Genomic DNA, 11,674 nt, shown 5'->3' on the forward strand with positions numbered 1-11,674 from the left:
CCGCCCCTTAGTACTAGTACTCATGTGAATTTCTCCCCCTAGACTTTGAGAGAAAGGATTGTATGATTGGTTTCCCTGGTGTTTTGAAATCTTGTTCTTTTTTTCTTTGCTCAGTATGTATGTTCTTTGAATTGTGGGATTTGTAGTTTTCCTTTTAGTTTTGTTTTTATGAACTACATTTCCCAGAGTTCTCTGTTTCAGCAGCCTTTTTGTCTTCTCTGAAGGTCAGGCACTACCATGAGAGGTGAAATTGCAAATGCTTATAGAAATTTTCTTGCTGGTTTAACAACAAGGGCTTTATTTTTTCTGTTTTATTTTTCTCTTGTTAAGATGCATGTTTTATAGAAATGGAGGTATGGCTAAGCTGGGTGCTGTAGAGATCTGTGGAGTTAGGGGTTATCTTCTGATGCTGTCCCTTTCCTGCTGTAATGCTGATCTGATCTGTCTCCGTAGTGGTTTATAGTCGGTGTGTGAAATGTTAGTATTTTTTGCAACTGTAACAAGGGAAACAAAGAACTGTAGATGTGGGACTTGGCAGGAGAGTGAAATGGAAAATGATTTTTAATTATTTTGTGGGCTAGAAAGCATTGAGATTAAGAATCATATTTTAAAAGTAAAAAGTCCTGTTTTTAAGTGTATTTCTCTTAATTAAATATTTCTTTCTTTACATTTAGCCTCCCCTCGCCCCCCAGTATGGCTTGTCACAAAATCTTTCTCTTTCATCTTTCACCACATTTCTCCAATACTGTACATCCCTTCTCTTGTTTTTTGCTACTTACTGTCATCTCCCACCTACACCACTGCAGACTCTCTACCTCTCATCTTGCTCCTCTCCAGTCTGACCAATATGCTGAGGCATAAACAAGTGTCCACTCCCACTGCTCTCATCATGTCAGTCCCTTATTAAAGATTGTGTCACTAGCTTCTCTTCAGCACTATCCATTTTAGGCACCTAAAATCTTTGAGAATCTGGGCCTAAGTGACTTAGGTCTGGTCTTCACTACAGACCTATATTGGTATAACTACATCATTCAGGGGTGTGAAAAATCCACTTATACCAACCTAACTCCTAGTGTAGACAGTATTATGTTGGCAAGAGAGCTTCTACCACTTCTTGGGGAGGTGGATTAACTATGCTGAAGGAAGAGCTTTCTCCCTTCAGCTTAGAGCATCATCAGTAAAGCACTACAGCAGCGCAGCTGTGCCAATGCAGCGTTTTAAGTGTAGACGTGCCATTAAACAGCTACGTCCATTTTCAAAAGTGACTTCTATAGTTAGGATCAGATTTTTTAAAGGGATGGTTGCATTGCTCAGCTGAGCAGAGCAATGACTAACCCCCTAGGTGCCCCACTGTCTAGTGGACTCTTCAGCCCGGAGTTAGGCAGCGCTATGCTGCCTACACTCCCTAGACTAGAGGATGGAGGTAGTTAAGCACCTAAGAGAGGGATTTTTAGAAGCTGACCAGGAAGTAAAATTTTCAGAACTGAGCAGGAATCACTTAAGCTATACAGGAGTAAAATGCCAGGGGGAGGGGCAGGCAGAGGAGAGGGGCTTAAGCATCTAAGGGTCTGACTTGGTCTGATCAGCTGATGGGCCAGAGAAAGGCACCTCCATCCACCTGAGATCCCCAGCCACAAACCTTTTCCTGGAGTTAGGCATCTAAACCAGGTCATCTGCTTAGGGAGCTTGTGCCCTAGCAACTAACCCCCTGCTTTCCACCCCCATTCATACTTCATCCCTCTCTTACCTCGCCTCATCCTATATTTCCCTGGGTCTCCCGCTCTCTTTTGTGCAGGTGCTGTACTGGCCACCCCTCCACCTATTGGTGGCCACCATCCGGACCCTCCTGCTGCAGGGTCTGACAGGACTTAGGCATGCTCAGAGCACACCTACAGGATCAGGCCCTGTGGGCAAGATAGACATTCCTCCAATTAATTTAAAAATCCCAGTTCTGGGACAGAGCCTCTGGGGCTTCAGCTTGTGCTAGGGCTCAGAGCAGCTCTTTAGCTGCAAAATGGTAGCAGCCCCTAGGCTGCTTTGGAAATGTCGGCTGGTGGGAACTTCTGCACCTAGATGGGTTAGGTGGCACCTGGGCTGAATCTTTGAAAATGTCCTCTGAGATATTCAGGCATCTAACTCCCATTGAAATCCCTAAATACCTTTGGGGCTCCGGGCCCATGTGCCTATCTGCTTGTTTAGCTGGCTAAATCCCATTAAAAAATTCAGCTGTAGGTCCCAGATTTGTAAACACATTTCGGGGAGGGATTTACAAGTCAGACTGAGGTAGACCAGACAGCAAATGTGAAAAATCGGGACGGGGGGGGGGGTAATAGGAGCCTATACAAGAAAAAGACCCAAAAATCAGGACTGTCCCTATAAAATCGGGACATTTGGTCACCCTAGACTGAGGCCTGGTCTACGCCTAAAACGTAGGCCGACCTAGCTGTGTTGTGAAAATTTTTGCGCCCTGAGCACCGTAGTTAGGTTGACCTAACACCCAGTGTGGACATGGGTAGGTAGACCGAGCTACTTCCTCTCAGAGAGATGGATTACTTACATCATCAGTAAAACCCCTTCCGTCGATGTAAGAAGTGTCTACGCTACATCATCACAGCAGCAGGGCCACAGCTGTGCCACAGTAGTGGCTATAGCGTAGACATTAGGTGTCTAATTGCCAATTCAGGTGCCTACATCCAATATTTAGGTGCCACTAGCACTCACAAAATCCCTGCTCAGCTGCTGCGTAAGCCTGTGGGTGCCTCATGTTTCTAGGCATCTACATTTCTGCTGTTAAAGTCTAGGGTTACCATATTTTGTGCCTCCAAATGGAAGACACTCCACAGCCCCCGGCCCCGCCCCAACCCCGCCCCCTCCCCAAAGTCTCCGCCCCCTCCCCTGCTTCCCGCGAATATTTGATTCGCGGGAAGCCTGAAGCAGGTAAGGGGGGGTGTGGGGGGAGGAGGCGCGGCCCAGGCTGGCCCCCCGGCGTTTCCAGCCTGGGTCGGCTCGGGCCCTGGGGTGCCGGCCCCGGCCGACCGGCCCCGGCCGACCACCCCCGGCCCGCCCAGCACTGCCGGCCCCCGGCGGCCCGGCGCACCCTCCCGGCTCCCCGCCCCGCGGGCTCGGCTCCCCGGCTCCCCTCCCGGCTCCCCGGCTCCCCGGCTCCCCGCCCCGCAGGCTCGGCTCCCCGGCTCCCCGCCCCGCGGGCTCGGCTCCCCGGCTCCCAGCCCGGCTCCCCGCCCCCCCGCCCGGCTCCCGGCTCCCCGCCCCGCAGGCTCGGCTCCCTGGCTCCCTGCCCGGCTCCCGGCTCCCCGCCCCGCGGGCTCGGCTCCCCGCCCGGCTCCCCGCCCCGCGGGCTCGGCTCCCCGGCTCCCCGCCCCGCTCCCGGCTCCCCGGCTCACCGCCCCGCGGGCTCGGCTCCCGGCCCGGCTCCCGGCTCCCCGCGGGCTCGGCTTCCCGGCTCCCCGCCCCGCGGGCTCGGCTTCCCGGCTCCTCGGCTCCCGGCCCCGCGGGCTCGGCTCCCCGGCTGACCGGCTCCCCGGACCCCGGCCCCGCGCCCGGCCCTGTGACCCTGGCCCGGCACTGCCCCACTGGTTCCCGGCCCGGCACCATGCCCTCGGCCCCGCACCGGCGCCGGCCCCGGCCGAGCCCTCCTGATTTTCCCGGACATGCCCGGCTTTTGGGGATTTCCCCCCGGACAGGGATTTGAGCCCCCAAAAGCCGGACATGTCCGGGAAAATCCGGACGTATGGTAACCCTATTAAAGTCTCTGATGCACCTACATTTTGGTGTCTGGGCCTGGGCTCAGCTGCCTCTGCCTCAGTCCTGACCCTGTCCAGCAGCTTAGCACCTAATTCACAACTAGGCCCCTTCAGGATTCACAAATTAGTTATTTCTTCACCTATCTTGCTTGCAGGGCCCAGTTGGGTAGATGTGAACTCAATGGGAGTTCGGCGCCCAAAACCTTTGAGGGTCTGGGCCTTAGGCCTTGCAATGCTGAGCAGGGCAAGGCCTAATACCTTGAAAAATCCAGGCCAAACTTTTCAGATGTGGGTGCCTAAAATTAGGTACCTAAATCCATACTTAGGTACCTAAGAAAGGGGTCACATTTTCAGTGATGCTGAAAAGCTGCAACCTCCATTGACTGTAATTGGCACTCAGCACCTACCTTTGCAAATCAGGCTCTTCATTTTAGGCTCCCATGCTGGCCTAAGCTGATCTATTTGGCCTGAATTACAAATTCTCTCCCTGTTTTCTATCCTCTTGTCTCAGTCTCCAGAGATCTCCAGGCAGTTCATCCCCTCCATAGTTTGATTTTGGTTTTTTTAAATGCTCTTTTTACACAGGGAAATTACAGAGTGGACAAAAATCTCCTGAAAATAGGGTGGACAAATGTCTCTCCTTGTGCCATTCCTCCTCTATGCTCTTTGACTCTTTCCCAACCTATCGCCAAAGTCAATCAATGCCTCTCCTGTCCCCAGATCAATTCCCCTTCCCCAGCCAATTTATATTGCTAGCTCTCCAAAATCCATTCTCCCCCCGCAGCCAATTTACATTGCTAGCTTTCCAAAATCCATTCTCCCCTCCCTGAGTCATTTAATCCTGTCCCCTACTGTTCGTGGGCCACTCTGTGGCCCCTTTGTTGGTCTCCATCGCCCAGCTGCTCCTCCTACACTGGGCCCCTCTGTTCCTGGTTCCCTCCAGACCCCTGTAAGGGAGCAGCAGCTCAGAGACACACTGAAACCAGGCCTCCCTGCTGTTAGAGAAGCAGCAGAGATAGGCCCCATTCCTGCCTCCCCTCTTGCTCATACTGAGGGGGATGGTGCCCAAAATGGTGACTGGCTTGGTAGGCAGCTTAGGTTGCAAACTCACCCACCAATTCAAGGCCTGTTTTGCCCAGGCTCTGTAACAGCCAGAGGCTCCATACTCTCCTGCCCAAAAGGGTGGGATGCTGAAGGAATCTCTACCAGCAGGGCCTCTATCGGCTTTGGAGAAAACTCTGCACTGAGAGCAGCAGAGCAAAGGTCCCACCTGAGGAGAAACTGGGCTCCCAAACCAGGCAAGGCCAGTGGAGATGGGCTTGACATCCCTGCGTTTCTCTTACCCTATCTCTCCACTGCCAGTCTTGGTGCCCATCACATGTGCCTGAAAGGGACGCTGTCCAACTGCAACCCAGTGTAAAGCCATGGGTTAGGTAGATTCTGGCTTTCCCCTGCCTTGGTGTCCCTTTAAAAAAAGTCATAAAATATGAAGAACTGGCCCCATCTCTTCCAAGTTTGCCCACTTGCGGGGGGGCGGGGCTGCCTGTCCACCCAGGAAGAAGGGTGAGACCTGCGAGTAGGGAACAGGGCTGGGAGTCAGGAGTTCTGGTGTCTAGTCCCAGCTCTACCACTGACTCAGTGCATGACCATGGGAAAGTTACTTCTCCTCTCTATGCCTCAGTTTCTCTAGCTGGAAAAGGAGGCTAATAATGCTTTCCTCGCAGGTGCTGTTTAATTAATTAATGTGTCCAAAGTGATTTGGGATTGTTGACTAGAAGGCAGAAGAGAAGGACAAAGTATCATTATCAGCATCATGAATTCCTCACAGTAGCCAAAGAAAAAGTAACCTTGTAGTTAAGGAAGAGCTCTGTGTTCTAAGATTTAACTGACATATATTCACCTTGGATCCTAGATGAGCATATACTGTGCTTTGAAGGTGCCGGAAGGTTGCAGAGCCCTCGGGCTCCAGCATTACAGATCTCACTCCGTGGCCAAGGCTGCTCCAAACCTGGCCTTTGTGCCAGCCAGCCCTCCTCCAGATGCCGTGGAAGTGGAGGCACTGCAGCGCTTCGTTTCTCATTCCCAGAGGCTGTTGGTAATGACCGGTGCTGGAATCTCCACTGAATCAGGGATCCCAGACTACCGCTCAGAAGGGGTGGGGCTTTATGCCAGGACGGACAGGCGACCCATCCAGCATGCTGAGTTTGTTCGCAGTGCCAGTGCCCGCCAGAGGTACTGGGCAAGGAACTTTGTGGGCTGGCCCCAGTTCTCCTCTCACCAGCCTAACGCAGCGCACCTGGCCTTAAGAAACTGGGAGAAGCTAGGAAAGCTGCACTGGCTGGTGACCCAGAATGTGGATGCCCTGCATATCAAGGCCGGGAGTCAGCGGGTGATGGAATTGCATGGCTGCACACACAGGTACTCTACAGGGTTAGGGAAAAGATGGTTAATGCACAAGTACCATCTTATGGGTGGGAGGGTAGCTTACAAATGGGTGTGGTGTTATGGGGGGGGGCACAAGGAATTATGTAAAGATGTCATGTTACTTGTCATGTTACTACACAGGTGAGACAACATAAAGGTGCTGCTTGACTGCGGGGGAGGTGAGCACAGAGTTGCCATTCTATGGTGGGAGGCTGGCTTATCCACAGATGCTGTTCAAGGGGCAGAACATCTTATGCCCAGATGCTCCCACGTTTCACACACCTTTTGTGCAGAACTGTTTGACTCGTTTCCCCTTTAGTCTGTTACAATTAGGAGCTTCTCCTTTTTTGTCATAGGTAGAGTCCTCTCAGTGAGGGTAAGAAGGGGAACAGGAACCATGAGTGTGCAGGGAAAGTTAAATGGGGCTGAAATCAGTGTGTTGTGCTGGAAGCACAGAAGGTGGACCTGTTTGGAGACAACAAGTGCAGCAAGGATAGTACATGCCACAGACATTGCATACTGTATGTACACAGCACCACTGCTGTGCAGCCACTTCTTGGGAGGGAGAGCAGCACTCTGCACCACAGAAATGGAGGGGGAATTTTAGCCAAGGCCACTTACCAAGAGATCCCAAGGTACATTAATGTCTACACAGAGCAGATGGGACCATAATGTTTGAAGGCCCTGTAGGAAAGATCTGCACATACAGTAAACAACATGGCAGCTAGTTTATCTGCCTTGGAAGGATGCTGGGCTGAGTTGACACTGTTGGAAGTTGAACCTGTGGTGATAGTTCAGAGCAATGCTAAAACCATGAATACCCCTCGGCTGGTGAGGATGGAGGTGGGAAGTAGGTAGAGGACTTAGGCCTTGCCTACACTGCCACTTTACAGCGCTGAAACTTTCTCACTCGGGGGCGTGAATAAACACCCCCCTCCCCCAAGTGATGCAAGTTTCAGCGCTAGTGTAGACAGTGCACCAGCGCTCGTAGCTGTGCTCCCAGTGCTGGTAGCTACTCCCCTCGTGGGGGTGCTCTTTTTAGAGCACTGGGGGAGCTCTCTCCCAGCAATAGTGCCACAACTACACAGCCATGTTAAAGTGCTGCCGCGGCAGCGCTTTAACGTTGCTAGTGAAGACGTACCCTTAGGTCTCTTCTTGAGTCATTCTGACTTTCTAGAGCAGTGGTTTTCAACCTTTTTCATTTGTGGACCCTTAAACATTTTGAATGGAGGTGCAGACCCCTTTGGAAATCTTAGATATAGTGTGTGGACCCCCAGGGGTCCATGGACCACAGGTTGAAAAGCACTGCTTTAGATCACATATTCTTTAGAACCCACCTGCTCCCATAGGGCAGTTTCCTTCAGGGTCATAGTTAAACACAGAGTTGTGAGGGCCATATTGGGCCTTCCAGCCTTCATGCAGGAATGACTGGGTAACATTCTCGGGCCTGTATTATGCAGGAGGTCAGATGATGATTAGATTAGATGGCCTTAAAAGCTTTGGCTCAGTGAATCGCTGCAGCCCAGTGGAGATGGGGCCCTTTGAAAGACCATGAACTTTGTTTCAGGGTTCTCTGCCTCGGCTGTGGAGAGCAAACTCCCCGCTCTGAGCTTCAGAAGCGCTTTGAAGCGCTAAATCCCACCTGGAGAGCTGAAGCACATGGCATAGCCCCTGATGGGGATGTCTTCCTCACGGAGGAGCAGGTGCATAACTTCCGCATCCCGGCCTGCAGCAAATGTGGTGGGATCCTGAAGCCAGATGTAACGTTCTTCGGGGACACAGTTAGCCAGGAGAAAGTGGACTTTGTGCACAAGCGCCTGGCTGAATCAGATTCCATGCTGGTGGCAGGATCCTCTTTGCAGGTAACTGCTCATCTCTCCTCTGTATTCCTATTTTTCAGGGCTACTGTCTCTGCAATTTTCCCTGGTCCCATAATCTGGGACCACCATCCCTTTTATCTCAGTCCAGTCTCCAGAGTTTCCTAGTATTTTGTTCTACTCTCTTTATAATCTGGCTTCACAGCCATCCCGTGGGGTACCTATAATGTACTTTTCACTCCAGTGCCAGTCTGACTTAGCCATTTCCCTCATACTGCTCTGATCTGCCACTGCTATCCCAGCTAGACTTTCTTAATCTCCACGGTTGCCCAGGTAGCCCTGTTATCTGCCTGACTTTAGATACAGATTAACCCTGCAAAGATCACGGTCCCACCTTTTCTTGCCCAAACCTTTTGTCTTTAGCACCCTATTAAGACCGATGTGAAATATCAGGAAGTTATGGGACCCCTGAGTGCTGCAAAATCCCTCTTCACCCCCACTTCAAGTTTTCCTTTGAATTTTCTAACATATTCCTCTCACGCCCTAGCGTTATGGGAATGGCAACCTGAAATAACTTTGTCTCTAGTGTGGGAAGGCTTATACATTACCGGGCTGGAGACCTGCAGGAAGCAGACTGGCAGAGCGTTCTCTGCCAGGAGAGAACAGAGTTGCAAGTGAATTCCTCATAAGACTGCTGAAAAAAGTTGAAGCAGATGAGGGAGCAGAGAGCCTTCACCTGCTTTCTGGAACAGCCCTGCTGGGCAGCTCCCCTTCTTTGTTTTGCCATCTTTTTTTCTCCCTTAGCTACTTCTTGCCTTTGTTGTTATTTATCCTGACTCTGAGTCCACCACTTAACCTGGGAAGGAGTCTGGGACAAAACTTACATGAAAGCTACTTTACAGAATGAAGTTGCACTGTAAAATGCTCACACACGTCTCAAGGGCTGATGTGAGTGGGTAAGGCCAAGGCTGTTGAGTTCCAATCCTTACCTCTTCAGGATACTTGGGGCCAAACTGCTTCTTGAGCCTGAAGTGAAGTCATAATCCTGTCCCTGGAAGCGATCAAGGTCTCACGTTTATCCCCGGACTTCACCAGCAGGACCAAATGGGCAGAGGAGATAGGCCACGAAGGTGGAAGCATATAAGCAAGGCCCTATGATAACTACCTAATGGTGGCAAGGAAAGTCACAAAAACCCATTGAAGGGGGAATATTTTCCACAGTATTGAAAATCTTTCCCCTGTTAGGAGTTAAATAGCAGCTGCTCCCATCCTGTACAGGTTTGAAGAAAGGATCTAGTGCTTGAATGAAGAGTAGTTTATGTAGCATTCTTCTGTGTAGTCTGTATCTGCAAATACACCAGAGGGAACAATCATGTCCCACCACTGGGCAATGGCCTATGCAGACTGGTACTTTCTATAGCTCTTCCTCTGTCCAGGCTCCTCATCACTTTGTTCCTTTTTTGTCCCTGCAGGTGTACTCTGGTTACAGGTTTGCACTTGCTGCCCATGAGAAGAAGCTGCCAATTGTGATCATTAATATTGGACCCACAAGGTCAGATCACTTTGCATCCATGAAACTGAATTCCCGGTGTGGGGAGTTACTGCCTTTGATTGTCCCGCGGTGACCCAGCTTCTAGTGTTAGTGAGCTAGGCACCTGCACCCACTCAAGGTAAGTACCCTGTTCGTGGTGAGTAAACTCCCCGGCCTTACCTGTGACAAGCTGACGTGGGATTGTCAGTCACACCCACTGAGCAGCAGGAGGTCCTTGTACACCCTTCAAATGCTGAGCACTTCTGGCAGGATAGGGACTGAGATCAGCCGACCAAAAAGCCATCCCAGTAACAGGTGCCAACACTTGGTCATGTAGTTTCAGCTCTGACTGATGCAGTCCTGATGGGGAAGGCTGACTGCCTACAAACTAATGAACTTAAATAAAGGTGCTGGGCACCCTTAATTCCCATTGACTTCTTTGGGTTTGAGAATGGCTCCAAGGATGCTAATCCTCCCAGAGAATGGGGCGAGAGGAATTTTCAGACTTGATTCTTTAGTTTTCTGGTTTCTTTGGGTTCCAATCAGATAGTTACTTTAACAAGGCAGTTAGCAGAAAGCCCCCAGGGAGTAGCTACGGGGTCACAAAGTGGCTGATCAGCACATTGTTGAAACTTGGTGTCAGGACATTAAAAAAAAAGTGACTCACCAAGGTCCATTGTGCACTGTGATTTTTAGTGCAAAGTTTACGGATGTGGTAATACAAAAACACTGCCTCGTAGGATTGCACACAGCTAATTGGGCACTGATTTTTAAAGTATCAAGTTCCATCTGGGTGCTATGGTAATACAAATAATAATCAACATAAAGCAATTTCTTTTCCTCATATTGTCAGGTGCTTATTGACCCATCACAATCTCTTAAGAGAGGCTATTTCAACCCAGGAGGCAAAAAGAGGTGAGATCTAAAGGTGCATCTTTTGATGAGACCAGCAGAGGGCAGCAAACCATCATCCGTTCCAATCAGATCAGCTTCCTGCACTGAACTATGGTCTCCATTTACCTGGAAGCAGGAGGGGTGGGAAGCGTCTGGTATGAGATTCTCTCAGCCCTACCTGTCCCTACAGTCTACTGTGCCTCTGCTTTGCCTTCACTGCAAGGTGCTGGGACAGCGTGATCAGACTTTTGCATCTCCAAATCAAGACACTTCTCTTACAATTGGCACCAGGAGGAGGGTTGGGGAAGGGGAGCTTAGAGGAGGGATTAGACAAATTGGAATAGGGGGCAGGGAGAGCACGGAGATGAAGAGGGTTTTAACAGCTGGGTGATCTAATGTCACAAGCAGGTGAGAGGGGATGGCATAAGACAGGCCCCGTGAAGCCGGAACTCTGCTCTCCCAGAGCTGGGAGGAACCTGTACTAGAAAAGAAGTTTTCAGCAGAGAAGTTGAACAAGGGCACCTGCTAAATGCAGCTGCTTTCCAGAGAGAGACTTCTTTGAGGGGTGGGTTATCAGTTGAACAAATCCTCTTCTTCTAGCAGGGAGAAGGCTGAGTATTACTGGGCCAGAGGGAGGTGCTGTACAATTTTGCAGCTACCCCTGGCTCCTATTTGAACCTTAAAAAAAAAAATACTGGGATATTGCTGGAGTTTCACTGAATCAGTCTTACCAGAGCTGCTTCTACCTAAACTATTACCTTCTCGGGAATGCACAGTTGGGAGTAGATTTTCAGTGTGTAATTAAATTAAAAAATTGCTTACAAGATTTATGTTGCTGCTTTGGAATTTTTTCCCCTCCTATGAATCAGTCAAATTCATGCCTGCGTCAGATTAATTTTTCCAGTTCAGAAATTCAAGCTGAAATTATTAGCACTAGATGAAGCAAAAGAGTAATACGACAACACCTGCACAAGAGACCACCCTGATTAGGGAACTGTCTGTCTAAACAGACCAGCCCAAAATATCCCCATCCCTCATTTTGCCCCACCCACCACTAAGAGAAGATCCACCTCTGTTAAGCTACAAATTTCTGTTGGTCCCTTAAGACGTATTTCGCTGTATACAGATTGAGAGGCAGAAGTGTGCGCTGAGTGAAACATTGGGTCTTTGAGCTGACCTGCTTGCTATAAGTGGGTGTCAGTGTTGTGGTGAGTCCTTAAGAGTCCATTCAGGATGCAGATTAAAAT

At 50.2% G+C, this 11,674-nt stretch overlaps 1 protein-coding gene across 1 annotated transcript; it reads left to right on the forward strand.

Moving 5' to 3' along the window:
* The first annotated feature begins 194 nt into the window (after positions 1–194).
* Positions 195–11,253, forward strand: SIRT4 (sirtuin 4). The gene is made up of 5 exons (XM_054006364.1): positions 195–244; positions 5,674–6,179; positions 7,753–8,047; positions 9,475–9,672; positions 10,387–11,253. Exons 2-4 carry the CDS (start codon positions 5,674–5,676, stop codon positions 9,625–9,627), a joined length of 954 nt encoding a protein of 317 aa, XP_053862339.1. The 5' UTR covers positions 195–244; the 3' UTR covers positions 9,628–9,672; positions 10,387–11,253.
* Positions 11,254–11,674: the final 421 nt, after the last annotated feature.

Source organism: Malaclemys terrapin, chromosome 16 (assembly GCF_027887155.1).
Source record: "Malaclemys terrapin pileata isolate rMalTer1 chromosome 16, rMalTer1.hap1, whole genome shotgun sequence".
Taxonomy (NCBI): domain Eukaryota; kingdom Metazoa; phylum Chordata; order Testudines; family Emydidae; genus Malaclemys; species Malaclemys terrapin.